This window comes from Triticum aestivum, chromosome 4A (assembly GCF_018294505.1).
Source record: "Triticum aestivum cultivar Chinese Spring chromosome 4A, IWGSC CS RefSeq v2.1, whole genome shotgun sequence".
Lineage (NCBI taxonomy): Eukaryota > Viridiplantae > Streptophyta > Magnoliopsida > Poales > Poaceae > Triticum > Triticum aestivum.
Window position 1 is genome coordinate 583,228,256 of NC_057803.1, and position 23,178 is coordinate 583,251,433.

The 23,178-nt window shown below is 50.3% G+C and overlaps 2 protein-coding genes and 1 pseudogene across 2 annotated transcripts; all 3 read right to left on the reverse strand.

The window, feature by feature from the left end:
• Positions 1–3,804: 3,804 nt before the first annotated feature.
• On the reverse strand, positions 3,805–4,686 carry LOC123082384 (protein TonB). The gene has a single exon (XM_044504724.1). The coding sequence runs from the start codon at positions 4,521–4,523 to the stop codon at positions 3,942–3,944; it is 582 nt and encodes a 193-aa protein (XP_044360659.1). The 5' UTR covers positions 4,524–4,686; the 3' UTR covers positions 3,805–3,941.
• Positions 4,687–6,905: 2,219 nt separating this feature from the next.
• On the reverse strand, positions 6,906–9,671 carry LOC123087164 (uncharacterized). Its single transcript, XM_044509083.1, has 6 exons — positions 9,219–9,671; positions 8,522–8,636; positions 8,172–8,377; positions 8,067–8,094; positions 7,292–7,400; positions 6,906–7,191 (listed from the first exon to the last, which is right to left on the reverse strand). The coding sequence occupies exons 1-6, from the start codon at positions 9,465–9,467 to the stop codon at positions 7,110–7,112; spliced, it is 789 nt and encodes a 262-aa protein (XP_044365018.1). The 5' UTR covers positions 9,468–9,671; the 3' UTR covers positions 6,906–7,109.
• A 2,580-nt stretch (positions 9,672–12,251) lies between these two features.
• Positions 12,252–13,346, reverse strand: LOC123083938 (uncharacterized; annotated as a pseudogene).
• Between the last annotated feature and the right edge of the window lie 9,832 nt (positions 13,347–23,178).

The following is a 23,178-nucleotide window of genomic DNA, read 5'->3' on the forward strand; positions in this document are numbered from 1 at the left end:
AGAAGCAGCAGTCACAGTCAAAGGGGCAGAGAGCGGTGCCGCCGGCATCGGCCTTGCCAAATCCGAGCTCATCGGCGGAGTATATGGTGAGCCCGTAATATGTGTGCCGCCGTGGCCGCTTCTCCTTCCAGCTTGACACATTACGGAAACATGCTTCTAGCTTGAGATGTAACTTGCAATGTAGAACATCTCTTGAACCGTAGCCGAGAAGCACCTTTAATTTGCACATTCATAAGGATGGGTTTGTCCACAAACATGTAGTACCTAAAAGGGGATTCTTGTTTCATTGAGTTTGGGTTTGGCAATGAAGCTAACATAACGCTGTGAAACACTCCTGATGGTAATGATATTGATATACCATATCATAAGTATTTTATAGGGCTCAATAGGCGTATCAGAACGAGATCAACCCAACTCCAGTCAGTATATAATGTAAGCAAGTTCATGATGCTCCGGCAAATGACGAGTGAGCTACCAATTCTCGACGCTTATCACAAAAACTAGGCAGCTTCGTGAAACAAGTAGAATTTTTACGGACAATAGGAGCAGAGCTCCCAATTTCCTTTCTCAATGAAACTGAAACAGAGTTCTGTCAAATTCTGAAAGTACCAGCAACCACAACAACCTTAATAAAAACAACTTCTATAGCTACTTTGGGAACGGAAATAGCTATACAGGAGCCATCACTACAGATAGACAAACTGATATTCTGCCGCTCAATATGGTTTCCAAGCAAGACCATCAGCCGGTAATGTGAAAATATAAGCTGCAAACGAAGTTAGAAATGTAATTGTTAGATATTTGTTGATGTATTTAGGCATGGTGAATGTAATCTGTTCGCGTCAGAAACTCAGAATGATATATTTATTTATTGTACCAAATCTTATTGTATCATCATATTTTTCCAAAACTGTTCTAATCCGTGTACTTATATCTATTAGGACATCAATTTCCAGAGATAACACTAAAAAGCATTTTTAGAATAAATTTTCATTATCTATGTGTATTCTTATTTTCAAAAATGAAGGGTAAAGGAGTAAGCTGAGGTACCTAACATTGAAGATGACACTTATGCACACCTAGTGCCATGTGTACATTTTTCTGAAGGCATTGAGGCATTAGATTGTGTAGCGCTGGGAGCAGATGTAAACAACAAATGTCTATTAATAACATCGAATACGCAAACATGTGATTGCTAGCGAGAATAGTGCCTGCATGCTTTATATTTCAGTTTACTGTCCATGTATTCTCCCTCAACCCCCTCTTACGATATCCACTTTCGTCACGAGCATAGTAAGACAAGCAGAAATGAACCAATAGGGCTGGGATGCATAGGGACATCTTCTACATCATGCTCCCTTGCGAGCATATCATCGAGCACTTGGATGGCTCGATGGTCTTGCCCAACTCAAGTCCGAGACAACGCATTGGCGTATGTCTAGCTTAGGAAGGCATGCTCATCACGACAGCGCTTGCCAATGACCAGTTTCAGTGGTGGAACGTTCGTTCTCAGTGGTTCTCCTTTGTTTTTGACACATGCTGCTACATATGGGTTCCTGACTATAATTAAATCCATCTAATCTTGTGGGATCCCGTAGCGTAGCACGGGCATCTGACTAGTTTTTGCTACAAACCTATAACGTCATCTCTCACGTTTAGGTCTCCATGAAGGAAATGGGATTGAGCAGCCTTAAACTGAACTTGTGCTGGATTAGCCAGCCTAACATACATTCCAAGAATTAAACTCTGCAGCAGTTCCTTCTCATTTTCTAACTTTCATGTCCATTTTACTTAACAAAACAACATTCTTAACCTCAAGATCCACTACTGCAAACCCACTTGATTCAAAGGCTGGCCAGTTGACTAAATGGTGTTTCTGTCTCCCCTGATCATCATGCCATAACAATCTCTTTCTAAAAATATGTATTCTCTACAAGGCCCTTTAGGCAACTCAAACATTAACATCATATAAAAAGCTCCAATGCTCATGCAATACCTCAACAAGATCAATTTCCTCCCATCAGACAAAATTTTACTTGAAACAGCTAAGATTTAAACAACAACAACAACAACAACAAAGCCTTTAGTCCCAAACAAGTTGGGGTAGGCTAGAGGTGAAACCCATAAGATCTCGCAACCAACTCATGGCTCTGGCACATGGATAGCAAGCTTCCACGCACCCCTGTCCATAGCTAGCTCTTTGTCGATACTCCAATCCTTCAGGCCTCTCTTAACGGACTCCTCCCATGTCAAAATCAGCCGACCCCGCCCTCTCTTGACATTCTCCGCACGCTTTAGCCGTCCGCTATGCACTGGAGCTTCTGGAGGCCTGCGCTGAATATGCCCAAACCATCTCAAACGATGTTGGACAAGCTTCTCCTCAATTGGTGCTACCCCAACTCTATCTCGTATATCATCATTCCGGACTCGATCCTTCCTCGTGTGGCCACACATCCATCTCAACATACGCATCTCCGCCACACCTAACTGTTGAACATGTCGCCTTTTAGTCGGCCAACACTCCGCGCCATACAACATTGCGGGTCGAACCGCCGTCCTGTAGAACTTGCCTTTTAGCTTTTGTGGCACTCTCTTGTCACAGAGAATGCCAGAACCTTGGCGCCGCTTCATCCATCCGGCTTTGATTCGATGGTTCACATCTTCATCAATACCCCATCCTCCTGCAACATTGACCCCAAATACCGAAAGGTGTCCTTCCGAGGTACCACCTGGCCATCAAGGCTAACCTCCTCCTCCTCACAGCTAGTAGTACTGAAACCGCACATCATGTACTCGGTTTTAGTTCTACTAAGCCTAAACCCTTTCGATTCCAAGGTTTGTCTCCATAACTCTAACTTCCTATTTACCCCCGTCCGACTATCGTCAACTAGCACCACATCATCCGCAAAGAGCATACACCATGGGATATCTCCTTGTATACCCCTTGTGACCTCATCCATCACCAATGCAAAAAGATAAGGGCTCAAAGCTGACCCCTGATGCAGTCCTATCTTAATCGGGAAGTCATCGGTGTCGACATCACTTGTTCGAACACTTGTCACAACATTATTGTACATGTCCTTGATGAGGGTAATGTACTTTGCTGGGACTTTGTGTTTCTCCAAGGCCCACCACATGACATTCTGCGGTATCTTATCATAGGCCTTCTCTAAGTCAATGAACACCATATGCAAGTCCTTCTTATGCTCCCTATATCTCTCCATAAGTTGTCGTACCAAGAAAATGGCTTCCATGGTCGACCTCCCAGGCATGAAACCAAACTGATTTTTGGTCACGCTTGTCATTCTTCTTAAGCGGTGCTCAATGACTCTCTCCCATAGCTTCATTGTATGGCTCATCAGCTTAATTCCACGGTAATTAGTACAACTCTGAACATCCCCCTTGTTCTTGAAGATTGGTACTAATATACTCCGTCTCCATTCTTCTGGCATCTTGTTTGCCCGAAAAATGAGGTTGAAAAGCTTGGTTAGCCATACTATCGCTATGTCCCCGAGACCTTTCCACACCTCAATGGGGATACAATCAGGGCCCATCGCCTTGCCTCCTTTCATCCTTTTTAAAGCCTCCTTCACCTCAGACTCCTGGATGCGCCGCACAAAATGCATGCTGGTCTCATCAAAGGAGTCATTCAGTTCAATGGTAGAACTCTCATTCTCCCCATTGAACAGCTTGTCGAAGTACTCCCGCCATCTATGCTAAGATTTAAAACAAAACAAAATGTTGAAACAACCAACCGGTTGATCTAGAAAGATATATAATCTGGAGCTCTTGCAAAACTGACAATATCAGAGAACCAAAATTCCATTTCATCCGATCACACGTCTAAGCACATAGTTATCGAATCAACCGAGGATTACAACAAACACCACTGCGACGTATGCCGATTACATCACCTCAGGCACGGAGGACCCCTGAAAGGCTCAGAAGCAGCAGTCGCAGTCGAAGGGGCAGAGGGCAGTGCCGCCGGCGTCGGCCTTGCCGAACCCGAGCTCGTCGGCGGAGTATATGGTGAGCCCGTCGTTGGTGCGCCGCCGCGGCCGCTTCTCCTCGACCTCGTCATCGTGGCCGGGCTCCCAGCCTTTGCCCCCAGTCTCCTTCTTGCTCTTCTTCTTGCTAGCCCCCTCGGCCTTGCCCTTCCTGGGCTTCTTGTCCCCCTCGGACTCTTCCTCCTCTTCCTCCTGCAGCTTGCGCTTCTTGGTGGCCTCGAAGATCTCGTCGATCTCGTTGCTCTCCTTCTGCTTCTTGGGCTTCTTGGCAGAGACCTCCTTGCTTTCCTTCTGCTTCTTGGCAGAGACCTGCTTGCCCTCCTTCGGCTTCTTGGCAGAGACCTCCTTGCCCACCTTCTGCTTCTTCGGCTTCGGCTTCTTGGCGGCCGCCGCCGCCGTCTCTGGCTCCTCCGCGGGTTTCTGAGGGGTAGGCTTTTGTTTGGGGGAGGGGGCCTTGGCGTCGATGGAGGGGTTGGGGGCGGAGAGCTTCTTCTTCTTTTGGGACTTGGTGGCCATTGGAGGATGTGGCGTGGGGGATTCGATGCCTCTGCCGGCCGGAGGAGGACCGGAGCCGATGAGGTTCTTGGGGGTGGCGGCGCGGGGACAAGGGTTTGGGTAAACGGCGAGCGGATACAGGAGAGACAGGGAAAGAAGAAGCTGGGTCGAGCAAGACCTCAGGCTTTGGGTTGGGTTGGCCCGATCGGCCCAACCCAGGAACGTTCACACATCGCCTTAATAAGGCCCGTTTGGAAGCGAGATTAATGACCTAAAAAAAGGAAGCCAGATTAATTTTCTCCTTATTATAAAAAAAGAATAATTTCCCCCCTAAAAAATATTAATTTTCTCCTACCCCCACTTACCCCTCAAAAAGATTAATTTTCTCCTGTTAGCAAAGTGCCCATGCTCTTTCTCAAAAAAAAAAAAAAACAATCAACAGGCATGTGCCTCTTTTTTTTCCAGAAGGGCTGGACACTATATATTAAATATCACAAGACCTTAAAAACACATTCATAGATAAAATTACATCAAAATTTTTGAAGGTGCGCCGTGAGCATAGCTCAAAATGCCCCGTGCTTCCTCCCCAAAAGCAAGGCAGAAGTGCCCATGTCTTGCAACCAATTCAAAATGGACTAATACATATTCACAAAACTGAAGAAAGAAATGGTATATATCAAAAAGGATATCGGAGGTGTGTTAAAGATTAGGTGAGAAGGGATGTGGCTGGTCCAAAGAGACGGGATCTTTTTTGCATACTAGTGGTTGGGGCGCCACCCTGTGACGCCGCTTGAGAGGAAGTTGTGCAAAATTTTTTATTTAAAAAAATACATAGTCCTCGTCTCCATGAAAAAATCTTCTCAGAAAAAAAATCTTCATTCATTTAAAAGGAAAAAAAGAAAAAAAATTATCACCGCAGCCTACCAACGAGTGCCACTTTGTATAACCCTTCACTTAAAAAATACAAGAAGTTCTCACCTCCATCTAAAAAGAAAAAATACATTAAAAAAATAATCCACACCTTCATCTAAAAATATCCAAAAGATTTCTCACCGCTGGCAACCAGGTTGGCCGCCCTTCACGTGTACTTAGGCCCTGTTCGGTAATCCACTCGCTTCACAAAATCCTGCGCTCCGACTACTCCGTATGAATTGCAACTCCTGGTCGATCGAAATCACTAATTAAGGAGTACTCGTTGCAAAGAGCACTCCACTTTCCTGAGTCGCGACAAGTGGCGCACATGCAGCGCGCCACTTGTCGCGACCTGGGAGTTATCCCTTTTTTCGTAGATCCGTTTATTCAAAACGTTTTATCTCTTAAACCGTGCGTCCAAATCTCGAACCGTTGGATTCCTCACGTCGAGATCTTCAAAACTAGATCCCATGTTGATAGGTTTTGACGAACTTTTTTTCATGAAAAAACCGGACGAAAAAACCGGGCAAAAAAACCGGACCGGGGGCATGGTTTTTTCCCTTTCCGAAAGAGGCACATCCGTGCCTCGCGAAATCACAACCGTGCCTCTCGTGGAAGCAAAACCGTGACTCTCGCGAAAGAAAAAAAAAACAGAAAACATGTTTTTTTTTTGTTTTCGAAAGGCACGACCGTGACTCTCGCTAAAGCACAACCGTGCCTCCCGCAGAAGAAAAACCGTGACTTTCGCGAAATAAAAAAAAAGAAAGAAACATGTTTTTTCGCGCAAAGCTAAGAAAGACCGGAGGAAAACCAAAACGTAAAAAAAACCCGAAAAAAACCGTTTAAAAAGCCGAAAACACGTGAGGAAAAATAAAAAAACAAAATTCGAAGGGAGCGTCCAGAGCGCGACACATGGCAAATGGCTGAGAGCGCGCCAAGTGATGCTGATCGTTGCAAGACTCCCAAAGGAGCGCTCGTTAACTAGTTGCTCCCGTGATCGATGGTGCGAGCGAGGAAAACCGTTCGGCTTGTTGGCTCCGCTCCTCATCAAGAGTTCGGCCCAAAGCCCAACAATCTGCCATGTGGCCCGTACCGAACGAACCGGTACTTTCACTCCAGGGAGACTCATGCAAGGCAGTCTTCTATAAATTTGTTGTGTGCTAGGTTGGCCACCGGCAGTCTTGTGTAAATTTGTTTAACTCCTTGGTTTCCAAGAGCTACGGAGCAGCTGTTTTGTCGCTCCATGCCGCTGACTCCGCGGAGTAACATTGTTCGGGTCCGCTCCACCTGCTCCGGGAGCAGAGTTGTGGAGTAGATGAAATCCGAACAGGCTCTTAATGTGTTTAATGGGAGTGGCTGAGACCTCTTTGCAAACATGCAAGGCAGTTCCAGGAAAGCCAAATCATTCCAGGGAGACTCCGGCACACAACAAACATGCGGAGCAGAGCGCCCCTATATCAATCACTAGAGATTTTGAGAGACTTCGAGACATGATAAGCAGATAGTTGCCCCCATTATTCATACACATGAGAGAAATCATTATCATTTCAGAAGTTACAGCACAACTGACCAACGAATAGTTCTCAGATAAATCATATCACACAACACATATGTACAGTTGACACGACGAGTTTGTATTTACAAATTGCGGACCCTTGCGTGTGATCATGATGCCACTATTGAGCACTTGGCACCTCACAATGCCTTCATGATAAATTTGGTGGAGACGACAGCTCCTTTGGCTGCCATCTTCAGGACGGCACGACTCCTGTACAGCCTGCATCCAACCGCAAAATAACAATCAGAATGACTCAGTTTTCGCTTGTAAGTAAGTTGTAACGCCGACATACAAATTTCACAAGATGAGAGCTCTTTACCCTGCTATTGTGATCCCCCAAGTTGCCAGTATGTAGATCACCTTTCCAGCCTCCCAGAAACTTATCCATTTCTTCCTGTCTGTCATGCTGCTCAATGCCGTTGCAACAGCTGCTTAAACATTAGAAGTTAGAATCTATATCAAATCAAACAAAAATGTACCTCAAATGTGTACTAATATATAATTAAGCTAATGTCAGAGAAACATTTGGTCTACTCTGAAATAAAGAATGCCGGAGAACAATCTATCATTCAACCTCAATCGAAGTAAAGGATAATTCAAATAATGGTTAACTAGTCCGAGTCTCTAAGATAGGACCAGATGTGATAGTTGGTCATCTCTATGATGCTCTGACCCAAGAGATCCTCGGGTAATTAAGAAGATAATACATGCAACAATTGTAGTAGAACAGAAAATTGCAGAGACCCATCATGAGTTCATGACACAACAGTGAGTTGTTAATCTCCACAATGTCACAAACTACATGTGAAATCAGAAACAAAAAGGACTATTGAGAGTTGGACGCACTGGGTCTCCATTGTGGTTAACTTTCTCAACTGCAAACAGCCTATCTTATAAATTCTGGTTTTTTTTTTGTCAGCTTGCATGTCTCCATTGTGGTGAACTTTCTCATAATAGCGCTAACTAGATAAACCTAATTAATCAACCCATGTGCTTGTCTCACTGTTTGAAAGCAATGATTTCAGAAACAGAACACCATTTAGAAAATTACAAATTTTAACTTATAAGGGCAGAAGCATGGAGGATAGTCATACCTTTTTGCAGCTCTTTCGATGACAATGACTGGAGAAAAAACAACAAACAGTTAGATGATGAAGCAGTGCTGAAGAGGATGTATCAACTCTTGAAAATAAAAATACCTTGGACTTTGGATCTTCAAGAATGCACCTAGCAACAAAGGTAGCGATAGCATCGACGATGTCATCTTCATTAACCATCACATAATTTTCGTCATCAATTCCACTAATTTCCTCCAGATTGCCCCCAGCAGTATCACAGGAAACCAAGAGCCATGAGCCAGTCTTCCCCTCATCTTTAGTGTAAGGAATATCTCCAATGTCCACCTCTGGTTTGATTCGAATAGAAAACAGAAAGATGTTAAACTCATAATAATTGCAGAATGTAAAAGAATGAAGTAATAAACAGTTGCTATAATGCTATGAAAGCATAGTTCAGCAACAAACTTCAGAAGGTTTTAGCAAGGATGAACCTGTCACACCGCCAATAGACAGTTTGGTATGTTGATGCAGCGGCTCGTCTCGTACTTTCTCGAGATGGGCAAGGAAGCCAGCATTGTTGACTGATGCTACAAGACGATTATGCAACTGCACCACAAAATCACATCGCCAAAAGATGTCAGTCGGCATGAAGAAGAATCGTTTAATTATATAAGCTGAATAACGTGTCATTGCAGCATAATGAATCCATAAGCTTATACTATTGATCTCGAGTTCAATTGTGGAGATATTAAACGATTAGCTCTTGTCACGCTGTAAACTTAACATATCCCAACACCATCTTTAATAACATGGAGCAGAATGCTTAGAAGTAACTTCACTGCATGGATATGGCTCAAAGCCGCCCACAACTACGATGTTGTATCTCATTGTGATGCTGAATCATGCCGAATCGCAGACATGTATGTGTTGTTTCCAACAACAAAACCAGGGTGCTACTACCTCTGTTCCAAAATGTTTGAAGTTCGATCAAGTTAAGAGAAAATATCGCTAATATCTACGACATCAAATATATAGCATGAAAATATATGTTATGATGAATCTAGTGAAGCTAATTTCTCATTGTAATCAGATAAACAAGTGTCTGTAACAATTAATCATGCACCATCGTGGCGAAAATAGGTAAGAACAATCGTCAAGGACGTGAAAGCGGTGGTGCGAGGGGCTCACGTCGGGAGGGCACTCCTGGGAAACAAAGTGTGCGCCCTGAAGCTCGCGAAGGAGGGCGAGGTCGTCCGCGAGGCGGGCGCGCAGGACGGCGTTCTCCGCCCGCAGCCGCGCGGCCTCCTCCCCGTCGGCGGCCAGCGCCGTGGCGCCGTCGTGGTCCGGGGCGTGGCCGGAGCGGTGCTCGTAGGCGTAGCGCGCGACCTCGGCGATCTCGACGAGGGTGTGGGCGACCTTGGGGATCTGGTGCGCCATCACCGCCTCGGTCGATCGATCGATTGATCGGTAGCTTGGCTGGTGGTGGCCTGGTCTCCCCGGCGGTGGCGCGACGATGAGGGCCGGGGAGGCGCAGTCGGCGGGACGGCGGCGACGCAAACCCTATCCACGCACGCGACCTCGGAAGTGGACGGCGTGCTCGATTGGGGGTTTGGTTGGTGCCGTGCTCCGAACCAGGAGTAGAACGAAATTGAGGGATTGAAGTCACGCTCACGTGGGCCCCACTGATAATCACCCGATAAACTCGTTGACTCCGTCGTGGGCTCGTGGCTCGCCTTCGACTAGCCACCCATGTTACTACTCTACTCCCTCCGTTAGTGTACTTTCAACATCGTTGAAGGATTAAACTATCTTAAAGTTTGACCAAGCTGGTGTAAAAATACATTAATGTTTGTGAAACCAAATAGGTATATATGATGAAAATATATTTTATCCCGAGTCTAATCCTACTAATTTAATGACATAAATGTTAGTGTATTGTTATATAAATTCGGTCAAATATAAATATGTTTGACTTTCCAACAAAGTCGGAAGTACACTTTTTCAAAGGACAGAGGGAGTATATTACTACCTCTATAATGGCAAGTAACATATATGTGGTAACATGCAACATTTCATTTATTAGACTATATAGACTCATATTGTCATGATATGTGTGATGTTACTCATACTAGTAGTAACTAGCTATGTTACCACATGTCTTTCTTTCTTTATTTATTACTTGTCATATCATCTATTTTATCTAGATATGTGTGATGTTAATACTTATGTTCATCTCCAATAGGCAATAGTAGACTTCCAAAACCTACTCCCTCCGTCCTTTAAAAAATGTACTTCCAACTTTGTTGAAGAGTCAAACTATCACAAAGTTTGATCGAGTTTGTGGAAAAATATACCAATGTTTGTGAAACCAAATAGGTATATGATCAAAATATATTTTTATTATAAATCAAATGCTAATAATTTGATGGCATAAAGGTTTGTGTACTGTGGTATAAATACGGTCAAACATAAAATTGTTTGAATTTCCAACAAGTTGAAAGTGCACTCTTCAAAGAACGGAGGGAGTATGTACAAACTTAATTTCTTTTGTGTGTGTGTGTGGGGGGGGAGGGAGGGGGGTCTCGTAGTAAACGGCTCAAATCGACTTTAATTTTTCTTTGCATGGGAATGAAAAAAATGATTTTTTTGTCACCTAGAACAATATTTAGGTCCTCCTTAACACACTATCAAAAATCCCAAAACGATGGCATCAAACTTAACCACCGTCATGTGAACGCATCATCTGATTCTGGCCCCCGGCCACCCCGAGCCCAACGCCTCATCCCAATCCTTCGACGTCGTCCGACGTAACCGTTGTGAACCCTGCCGAGCCGCCACACTGCCGCCCCATCCCGTCACTTCCAACCGCTCCCGAGTTGTCACCGCCTCCGCACCGCCCCAAGGGCAGACATTGAAGGATTCGACAATGTAGACCACATGGGGGCGAGGAGGATAATATTGAGAATAGGTGAGATGTAAGTGATATTTAATATGTTGATCGGCCTATGCTATACCAATGATATTTGGACACTCATAAGTTCCTTTCCATGCGTCCTCTCTCTTTTCGTAGCATGCTTCTTCCTTTGGAGTCCAGAGTCTATCACATATCTTCAATAATACTTCATCCATCCTAAAGAGCACAAAAGGAAAACAAGATTGACCGAGAAGGATTGGGATGCATAGGGAAACACGATCTAAGTGTTCGATACCACCTCTGGTTTCCTGCACGCAGTTGCTCTACACATCGCCACTTATCAACATAAGTTTAATACAGTTAGTTGTCCTGGTAACAAAAGATATCAGGGCGGCCGAGTCTCACATGCTCCACTCACCAGTGTTTTGCATCTCAAGATTTATGGGGATCATGTGACACACTAGGACATAGCGATGATTGGCTACGAAGTATGTCAAACAACTGCGTGGCAAGGATGTCACACGGCGCTCATAGAAACTAGAGTCCATGAGAGTTTTGCCGCCGAGTAGTTCTCCTAGATAATAAAGTGTTGGTGCTCCTGCTTAGGTTCCTGACCCCTGTGAGGATGTGCAGAGAACGTCTTGATACAGCTAGCAACACTCGACTTAACAGTTGCGATGATTGTCGGTGAAACCATTTGGACATGACCAACTTTCCTGTGTTGACTTAAGATTCAGATGGGATTATTATAGATTGACTAGATAATTGTTTGTGTGTTGCAGATGGAGGCACCTATATTTTGTAAGCAATCATCGTGATTATCAGTAATTTTAATGTTATAATGCAATTCCATACCAGCATTGACAATTGAATCGGTACTTATTGACATACGGAAGAAAATACAGTTCATGAATATGTAGGCTCGGTTGGTTCCACTTAGTACACATGAATATGTAGTAATATGAATTGTCCAATTAATTAATCTTGCTACGAAGAAAGAAATTTCCATACAAAAGAAGAAGATAAAAATAAGTCCTGACAGAACATACTGTCATCGTTGAATCTACATTCGCATTCAGTTCAAACTGAAGGAAAAAGCTTAAGAATTCGTAGAAGTTCACGCAGGAAAAGCAGAGGAATCAAACAAAGATGCTATTGTCATTCGCCTGCTGCATGAACATCTCGATGATTTGGAAAATTTGAAAAACTAGAATTGTCAAAAATGGAAGGGCAATGCATTTCATCACAAATCAAACAGGCCTGGAATCAATCAGAAATCTGTGTAATCTAAAAAGAAGTCCCCTTGTTCGCGCACGTCGTCACTCTGATTTCCCCCCATTGCTGCTGCTCTTCTTGGCCTTGGCCTTGGCGGCGTAGGCAGCGCCGTGGAAGTTGAGGAAGAGCGTGAGCAGGGAGGCGTTGAAGGCCCAGCCGGCCAACCCCTCGCAGCCGCTGCCGGCGAAGCGGAACCAGAGCATGACCACGGAGGCCGCGAAGCTGAAGATGAACTGCGGGATCTGCAGCTCGGTGACGGCGCGCTTCCAGCGCGGCGGCCAGCGGAGGCCAAGGGTGCAGCAGAGGTAGTAGGCGTACATGACGACATGCACGGCGGCGTTGGCGATGAGCGACTGGCGCGTGGCGAGCCAGAGGCAGCACATGTGAAATTAGAAACAATTGTTGCATGTTTAAAAACTTAATTTTATTTTAAAATCTATAAAAATATCAACCATAATGCCGAATATCCAAAATAACAAGAATTCTGTTTTGAGTTTTGAAAATATACGAAACCTATAATCTAGCATTATGGTTGTGAACATTTTGAAATGTTGTAACCATTTGACCATGTAAAATCTTGGTAAAGCAGAAAACTACGAGAGCTAGTGTGCTGCCTGACTAACGCCTTCCGAAGTCGAGGACCTAAGAATGGGCTCTAGCGACGCGGAGGGCGACTCGCCGCTCGGTCCCCGACCGCCGGCGGCCTTGCTGCCGGACCTCCACCTCGCGACCTCCCCGTCCGCTGCGGTTGCGGCCGCGCCGCTAGCCCCCCGTCCACGCCCCCCCCCCCCCCCCCCCCGACGCCTGCTGTCCCCGCATCCCCCGAACCGGTCGAGCCACCGCGCTGGGCCGACCTGGCGGAGGAGGACGACGTGGCTGCCGGACGGCCGGTGGTACGCCGGGAACCCCTTGCTCGGCCGCCGTCGACCCGCCGGGACTGCGCCCTCCCCCCCTCCCCCGCCGGGACGGATTGTGCTCCGTCCCGCGGTCGCGCCGGTACCCTGGGGCGGTCTTCCCGTGGACGCCGGGCCAAAGGGCTCCCCTTGGGTCCCGTACCGCTCGCCGCCGCCGCGCGCAGGCGTGGGGCATCGCTGGGCGGTCGGACCAGGGGTGTGCCCTGGTCTCATGGCGGTCCTCCACCCCTCTGGCACCCTCCTCCCTGGCCGGCGCGTCGCCGGGCCGCCTGACGGCCACTCCGACTCGCCCGCCCGTGCTCGTGCGCCGCTCGCCGTTCAGACCGTTCATTGCGTCGTTCGGGGCTTCCAAGCTCAGCTCCTCTCCTCGTCACGTTCCAGGGCAGCATCGACCCGCGCTCGTCCTGTCCAGGACGCCGGTCCCGGCCGCGGCGGCGGGAGGGGAAACCCTCGCTGCCCCCTCGCCTCCTCGTGGGCTGGGCCGACTCCAGTCAGGCCGTCCTCTGATGGACCGGCCGCGGATGGGCCCTGCGATTGGCTCGTGGGCCGCTCCGATGCTGGGCTGGCCCACTCTGCCCCGGTCCGGTCCTGGGCTGCTCGGTCCGCCAGTTAAGTCGATATGGCCTCCTGCTGGCTTCCCCAGGCCTCCATCCTCTCCACCGAGGCGCAACCTAGCGACAACCCTTCCCCTCGCACCCCCTCCACCGCCGCCGCCTCCCAGCTCCCCTTGGCGCTTGTTCCGCTCGCGCAGCAGGCCGCCCTTCCCGGACCCGCCCCCATGCCATGGGACTGGGGTGATGAGGGGACCCGCCCCAAGCGACGCGCCGACGACCGCCGTGATGCTGTGCGTCCATCGCCTGAGGCGCTCCGCCGCGAAGACGACCTGCGCCGGCACCTATCGGCGCGCGATGGCCGTCGATCTCCTCCCCTCCCTGACCGTCGCTTACCTCCCCGTACGGACACCAGCTCCCCGCCACGCCGTTCGCCTGGACGGGCTGATCGCCGGGGCCGATCTCGGTCCCGCTCGCCCGCTCCTGGGGCGGACTGGCGCAACCAACGGCGTCGCTCCCCATCTCCACGCGGCGCCGGGACGACCGATCCCTCGTCCGCTCGGGCCGCTCGCGCTCGCCTCCCCGTTCCAACCAGCAGCTCTCCCAGCCCGCCCCCACCGCCCCTGGTCGTCGGTACCAGCCCCCCCGCGACGAGCCGGCCTTCCCTCCCACTGCGAATGGGGCAGGCCGCGGCCGTCAGGGGGCTAAGAGGAAGAAGAAGTGCGGTCTCGGTCGTGGGAATGGTGGTGCCCCTCCACTGGCTCCGACCCGTGACCCGGCGACCACCTCCGCCAACCCAGCCCGCGCCGGGAACCAACCACAAGACCTCCATAAGTGCTTCAACCGCGGCCTCGCTGGCCATTCGCAGGTCGCCTACACCAGTCCACCGTGCTGCTACATTTGCTCGGACTCGGGACACCCGACCTTCCTATGCCCGGACCGCCCCGTGTCGGAGGAGATCATGATGTATGGGCACGGCATTAAGGGCATGGGCTTCTTCCACATCGAGGTGCCGGACATCCCCCCACCATCCCCCTCGCTTCAGGCGATTGTTTCTATTCGGGAGGGGGTGGCGTCACCAGAGATGCTTGAAGCGGGGCTCAACCACCTATACCACTGCACCTGGGATTGGCAGGTCACCATGATGGACGGAAACCAGTTCTCGGTCATCTTCCCCGACGCCGTCAGCCACGGATATGGCACCCGCAGTGGTGACATCACTCTTGCTCTCAACAAGCTGGTGGTGGACATCTCGGTGCCGATTCAGGACCCCTTGGCGGTTGCCGTCCTTGACACGGCTTGGATCCTCATTGCCGGCCTCCCCGACATCGCACGCTCGGAGCGTGTCATCCGAAGCATGTCCCGCATCCTTGGCAAGGTGGTCGTGGTGGATGAGCTTTCCCTCCGGAAGGAGGAGGAGGTGCGCGTCAAAGTCATGTCCCTCGACTCGTCCAAACTCCATGCCAAGATCCGGGTGTTCTTCAACGACCAGGACTTCGACCTCGGGATCTCCCCCGAGCCGCCCAACCATGTTGGCCGCCCACGCATCCCCGACGACAACTTCCTGGGTGGCGACTTTGATGGGTCGGGTCGGCACAGCGACAGGAACCCACGCCACGGTCCCAACCCCGGCTCGGAGGAGGATGATGATGATTCCGAGGATAGCCCGCCCCACCCCCCGGCTGCCGCTCCGGCCATGAGGGGCGGCGCGGGGACCGGCCGCTCCCACGCCGTGGCTGACGGCAGCGACTCCTCTGACGCCAGCCTTCAGGTGTTCCCGGCGTCAACTCCCCGCTCCCCCGACATCCTGACCCTCGCCCAGTCGTCATCACCACCGCCATCTGCTCCCCTGTGCCCCCCACGCTGGATGCTCCCTTGGCTGGGATGGAGTCGGCTCCGGGCTGCCCGGCTTCTGGCATGCTTGCCGAACCGATGCTGGCCGACCCGGGTGCGCACGGGCCACCCCCAGACCCGTCTCCTCGGGACGCGTCGCTATCGGTGGCAGCGGTCTCGGCTGGGCTGGGATTGGCTATGGCGCAACCTTCGGGACCTCCCTCCCTGGCCACTCCGGTGCTCCTGGACCCGATGGCCCTTGGCGCGTGCTCTTCGGATGATGCCCCACCGTCTCCTCCCGCTGCTTCTACAGTCCGGCCCGAGCCCACTGCTTCACCGACCCAGCTCCCGTCTCACGGTCCGATGCCCGGAGGGGTGACGGTGGAGGTGACCACCCCGGTGGTTGCCCACCCCCTCCCTCCTCGGACCACGGCGTACTCCAGGAGAGGCAGGTCGACCTCGACACCAGTGACGTCTTCTCGTCGCAGCGCCAGGATCGAGGCGGCCAGGCCGGAGGGTAGCCCAGCTCTGCCCATCCCCGAGCGGGCGGAGCTCAGGGCCGCCGCCCGGAACCTCGAGCCAGGTACCCCGCTCGTCCCAGTAACCCCCGCTACTTGCTCGTTTTCCGCTCTAGAGTCCGCTCCGTTAGGCCACCTAGCTAAGGTGGCAACTGATTCGGCCATCATATTCCGAGGGGAGGTTGGCCCCCCGCTTGTCCAGATTGCGGCGATCCGTGCCCGCGAAATCCTGGACGGGCACCTTGCTGAGGCACGTGCTCGCCTCCAAGACGCCCCCGTCCCCTCCACAGTGGCCCCGCGAGGTACCCGGGCAGCGATTGTTCCGACTGAGGTCCGGGGCCGCACTCGGTCACGCACCGCTGCCCTCCGCGCGCAAAGCGCATCCCGAGTCTTGGGGTCAAGCAGCCCCCCAATGGTCTCGTGATGCGAACCCTATTATGAACATCCGCGGTTTCGGCCAAGACGGTCGTCGCTGCCAACTCATCGAGTACATGAGAAACGAGCGGATAGACATTATGGCCATCCAAGAAATGATGCATACGGAGTTTCTCTGTCGGAACTCAAACATTTGAGTTCCGACTTATTTGCTTGGCACTGGCTCCCTTCTAGTGGGAGCGCAGGCCACTCGGGTGGTATCCTTCTAGGTGTCAAGGATGCCACCTTTGAGGTCGGTAGCATGGACCGTGGGGAGTTCTTCGTCAGCATGGAGATCTTTGAGCGTGCCCTCAACTTCAAACGGGAGGTCATTGCCATCTACGGACCGGCTGACCATAGCCGCTCAGAGACCTTCCTCGCTGAGATCCGAACGAAAGTCTTGGCCGCCCAGCTCCCGGTTGTGCTGGGTGGAGACTTTAACCTCATTCGGTCTGAAGACGATAAAAGCAATAACTTGGTCTACTTTCCCCGGATGCAAATGTTTAATGACTGCATCGCAGACATGGGCCTCCGTGAACTAGATAGGGTCGGCGCCAGGTTCACCTGGACTAACCGCCAGGCCAACCCGACCAGGTCGGTCCTCGACCGGGTCTTTGTCTCCCCGGAATGGGACTTGCAGTGCCCTCTCGCGTCGCTACGCGCGATTACTAGGATCGGTTCTGACCATGTTCCTTTACTTCTCTCCTCGGAGAACGAGCGACCTCCCCAGCCCCCCCGCTTTCACTTCAAGACATTCTGGCTGAACCAGCCCGGGTTCGCGGCTGCGGTTTCCCTAGGTGGCGTGAGGCTCGTGAGGCGCCCCACCGCTCCTTCTCGGCCGTCGACTCCTGGCATTTCTGTGCCAAACGGTCGCACCAATTCATGAAAGGGTGGGGGTGCTAACTTAGGTCGCGACATTCGAGAGCGGAAGCGGACTCTCCTTGAAGGCATCCAGGCTCTAGACCTCCAGGCAGATGCCGCGGGCCTCTCGGCCGAGGAATGGATGCTTAGATACGACTTGGAAGACCAACTCTCGGTCATCTACACGGACGAGGAGGCATTCTGGCGCCTCCGAGGTATGCAGAATTGGGTCCTCAAGGGGGACGCTAATACAGCCTACTTCCAGGCAATCGTGAATGGCCGCCGCCGCCGCAACACCATCCCCCTGCTCTGGGATGGTGATACCCTGCTTCAACAGCCGGAGGCCATCCGGGCCCATGTTGATGGCTTCTACAGAGACCTATTCTTTGCCTCCCCTCGGGGAGGATTAGCGCTTGCCCATGATATTTGGCCGCCCCGATACTGTGTTTCAGAGGAGGATAACATTGCTCTTACGGCACCATTCTCTGAAGCTGAAGTATGGGCGGCCATTAAGGGCATGAACTCATCCTCGGCCCCTGGCCCCGATGGCCTTCCAGTAAAGTTCTTTCAAACTTTCTGGGAATCCATTAAGCCTGAGGTCATGGCCCTATTTGAAGAATTCTATGTTGGGGCCATTGATCTCACCCGTCTCAACTTTGGAATAATCACGCTCATTCCCAAAGTTACGGGTGCCTCGGACATCCGCCAATTCCGCCCAATCACGGTGATCAATGTCATCTTTCACATCCTCGCGAAGGGGTACGCTAATAGGGTGGCCCCAATTGCGGACCGAATCATCCACCCAGATCAGTCGGCTTTCATCCAGGGCCGGTTTATCCTGGACGGAGTCCTAGTGTTTCACGAAGCCTTACACGAGGTGCACTCCAAGCACCTCAAAGGCAGTCTTCCTGAAACTAGATTTCCACAAGGCCTACGACACGGTTAGCTGGCACTTCCTACGTGAATGCCTGCTCCGTAAGGGCTTTGACGAGAGATGGGTGACCCGGGTGATGCAGATGGTGTGCTCAGGCAGAACCGTAGTGAATATTAACGGCGAGATTGGCCCGTTCTTCCCCACCTTTTGTGGGGTACGCCAGGGCGATCCATTCTCTCTGTTCCTATTCAACGTGGTGGTCGATGCCCTGGCAGCCATCTTAGACAAAGCAAAAGCTGCAGGCCACATCAAAGGCATAGTCCCACACTTAGTAGGAGGAACTGGCGTGTCCCTCCTACAATATGTGGACGACACCATTATCATGGTGGAAGGTTCGGCGAGCAACATCTTGAACCTAAAGTTCCTCTTGCTCTGCTTCCAGCAGATGTATGGCCTCAAGATTAACTTTGATAAGAGCTCGGTGATGGTTCTGGGATACTCCGACGCCGAGCGTCGGAGTATCGCGGACCGGCTCAATTGCCCGCTCGGGAGTTTCCCCACAACCTATCTGGGGATACCCATTAGTGACTCGAGGCTCACAGTGGCCGAGCTTCGGCCCACGGTTGGCAAGCTCCAGCACCGCGTGGAGCCATGGCAGGAAAGGTGGCTTTCCAAAGCCGCCCGAACGGTGCTGATCAACTTGTCCCTATCCAGCCTGCTCCTATTCATAATGAGCTTTTACAGCCTGCCCGAGACTCTGCACCATGAGATTGCCAGGGTTCAGGGTCGCTTCTACTGGGCTGGTGAGGGAGACAAGCAGAAATACCACATGGTACGATGGTCTGAAATTTGTAAACCGCGTGATCAGGGCGGGCTTGGGATAATGTGCTCCAAGCGGATGAACATTGCCCTCCTAACTCGATGGCTTTGGCGGATTACGAACGGCGAGGGTGGCCTGTGGCTCCGCATCATTCAGCGGAAATACCTACGAGGCCAACCCCTCGCCTTTTGCCAGCGGTCAGGTGGCTCCCAGTTCTGGCAATCTATCATACAGCTGCTTCCGGTCCTGCACATTGGATCCTCGATTACGGTTGGATCTGGTACTGCCACGCTGTTTTGGTTTGATCGCTGGGCTGGAGATGCCCCCTTCGCGGCTCGTTTTCCGGACTTGTTCTCCATCCCGGTAGACCCGCGCATATCGGTGGCGACGGCCCTTATTGACTTAGGGCGTCTCACATTCCGGCGTCAGTTCGGCCCGTCAGAGACTGCGGCTTGGGATGACCTGATCGCATGCATTGCGCTTCACGAACCTATGCTTGAGAATGGTGAGGACCGCACTCGATGGCATCTAGAGCCATCTAGGCTTTTCTCCACCATGTTGCTCTACAAGGCGATAGCCCCCACTCAGGGTCCTGTGGCGCTTACCATCATCTGGGAGATCCGGCCCCCTTTGAAAATTAGGATATTCCTATGGCAATGGATTCGTGGCCGCCTTCCATCTGGGGTGGAAGTCCTGAATCGCAACGGCCCCGGCGATGGACGTTGCCCGCTCTGCGGACCGGAAGAGGATTCGAACCATATTTTCTTCACCTGCCTGTCCGCGCAGTTCCTCTGGAGCTGTTTCCGCGAGACGGTTGGGGGCAGATGGGACCATAACAACTTCCCCGACCTTTTCGCCGAACTCCAGGCACTGCCACCGCCGTCCCGCCACATTACTTGGCTGACCATCGGCGTGCTTGCCTGGACGCTGTGGACTATTAGGAATAAACTTGTGATTCAACGTATTCCTCTTCGGCGCGCTACTGATGCTTTGTTCAAATGGTCTGGTTACCTGCAGCTTTGGCGGCCGCTTAGCCGCCCCAGGGAGAAAGACGCCATCACCTCCATCATCACCCAACTTCGCGCGATGGCTCTCCGTATGGCTCCGCAGCTTCCCCCTCCACCACCTGAGCCAGATTAGCTATTCTACGTCTTTGACGCCGCCGCCGTGTGTTGGGTGTGCCACCTTTGTGGTGTTTGGGCTTGTTGAGCTGTGCCCACAACAGACTTTGTGTTGTTTGTGTTGGACCTTGTTGCGGTGGCGTTGTGTATGTGTGTGTGTGCGCTGGGTGATACCTTGTTGAATGCTTGGTGGTTGCTTTATTTATAAAGCGGGGCGAAAGCCTTTTTCGGTAAAATCTTGGTTTTGAGAATCGTCAGCAATACCATAGGGATGAATTCCGAAAACCATAACAAAGAGGCATTTGGTTGATGAACATTATCATGTATTAACAATTTTCAGAATATTTCTCCGATGAACGTATGCTCCTACTTTCTTAAAAAAAATAGTCTAGCTTAGTGTGCACCAATAATGATGGATCTGCGATGAGGAAGTATATATAGTCCTTCATCAAACGTACCATATCCCCCACTACTGCAACCTTTTGAACTTTTTAGGTAGCAACCTTCTGAAATTAACTTCCTGCAAAAAAAAAAAAACCTTCTGGAATTAACAATACTAAGATCCACACTTTTTGTATTCCTCCTATATTTTCATCATATATGAAATCTGTTCATTATGCATACATCTCAAGTACTAACTTTTAGGCTAGATTTAATCTTTAATGCATCCTCGACGCCATGTGCTCCAAATCCGCCTTCACTTCTTCGCATCCTATCGCGTGAACCTTATATATAAGTGTGCAAATGGGAAGAGAAGTAGTACAAGGAGCCATAGGAAAGCATACTGACCAAGATGGAGGGAGCTAAAATAATGATGTCCATATATACTTTTTGTTGAGTCTTGAGCTTTCATTGCCATTTGGATTAGTTTAGAGTAGTGGGACTACTAAGGAGACCCAATATGCCGTATATAAAGGTGTGCATATGTAAGAATATGAGCCTGGGAGGCATCTGGAATGGAAAACAGAAAGAGGGGAGGAACAAACGTGCAAGTGCAGGCCAACTAGTAGCAGGACTGTCTCATTAGTCATCCAAGATGATCAAGTATCGAACAATGGCATCATTCGTTTGGGCTTTTGAAGCAGCTTTCTATAGAAAGAAGCACGAAGTCCTCATGAACAAGGTGTTTTGGCTTGTTGCCAAACCATAGTCGGAGTGGCCTTTAGTTATACAGGTCGTAGCAAGGAATTTCAAAATCTTCTTCGTTGGCAACGTCCACATTGCTCTTTTGACTTCTCTAATATTATAGAGACAACAGCACTTCTGGATCTCGTAAGATTAAGCCCCAGAGATGCATACAAAACTCCAGAATATTGAAGTCCATAAGGTGTTTCTAGTCGTGCAGAGGCCGAGGGTGTTCATCCTCTTTTTTTAAAAGCAAGATATTTCCGGCCTACTAGTGGCTTAGTGGTGGGAGCTAATTGTTTCTTCATTCCTCGAAATAGGCTTTCGCCCCGCTTTATATATAAATTAACATCCAAACAGATTCTACATCCGAACGATACAAGGTGATGAAGAAGCCCTCAAACAACGGCGATACCAAGATAATCGAAACACGCAAGACGCACGCGACTACGCTACCACAACAAAGAGCAGGAGGAACCGAACACAACTCCACACTATGCCCTATAACACCTAAGCTCCACGACAACGCCCCCGGAAAGGAGAACGACGCTAAGCGTCACCGCTGCCGAGTCCACACGGACAAAGGTTTTCACTGGAACCCAGACACAAAGAGAGGCAGCACGACGACATCTTCAAGAAGATAACGGCGCCCGCAAGCGTCGACGTCGGCGGCGGCGGCGACAAAGCGCAAAGCTTTCGCTCAACACCTCCTCGGGCCACCACGAGGTACTCCAAGACAAGTGCGACGAGGTTAGAACTCTAGATCCGAATCGGGGCAATGCCATAGCCAGATATCATGCCCGAGCCACCCACTCCTCCACCTCTCGCCGCCCACACAACCAAGAGGGAAGGCCATCACCGTCGCCATGGGACCCGCTGGGGAGCCACCCATGCGGACCACCAACCGGGGCCGGCGTCCCGGCATCCATGTCAGATACACTACAAACCGCCCACATTACGGTGCAACCTGTTGGAAATATGCCCTAGAGGCAATAATAAATTGATTATTATTATATTTCCTTGTTCATGATAATCGTTTATTATCCATGCTAGAATTGTATTGATAGGAAACTCAGATACATGTGTGGATACATAGACAACACCATGTCCCTAGTAAGCCTCTAGTTGACTAGCTCGTTGATCAATAGATGGTTACGGTTTCCTGACCATGGACATTGGATGTCGTTGATAACGGGATCACATCATTAGGAGAATGATGTGATGGACAAGACCCAATCCTAAGCCTAGCACAAGATCATGTAGTTCGTATGCTAAAGCTTTTCTAATGTCAAGTATCATTTCCTTAGACCATGAGATTGTGCAACTCCCGGATACCGTAGGAGTGCTTTGGGTGTGCCAAACGTCACAACGTAACTGGGTGGCTATAAAGGTACACTAAGGTATCTCTGAAAGTGTCTGTTGGGTTGGCACGAATCGAGATTGGGATTTGTCACTCCGTGTAAACGGAGAGGTATCTCTGGGCCCACTCGGTAGGACATCATCATAATGTGCACAATGTGACCAAGGGGTTGATCACGGGATGATGTGTTACGGAACGAGTAAAGAGACTTGCCGGTAACGAGATTGAACAAGGTATCGGTATACCGACGATCGAATCTCGGGCAAGTACCATACCGCTAGACAAAGGGAATTGTATACGGGATCGATTGAGTCCTTGACATCGTGGTTCATCCGATGAGATCATCGTGGAACATGTGGGAGCCAACATGGGTATCCAGATCCCGCTGTTGGTTATTGACCGGAGAACATCTCGGTCATGACTACATGTCTCCCGAACCCGTAGGGTCTACACACTTAAGGTTCGATGACGCTAGGGTTATAAAGGAAGTTTGTATGTGGTTACCGAATGTTGTTCGGAGTCCCGGATGAGATCCCGGACGTCACGAGGAGTTTCCGGAATGGTCCGG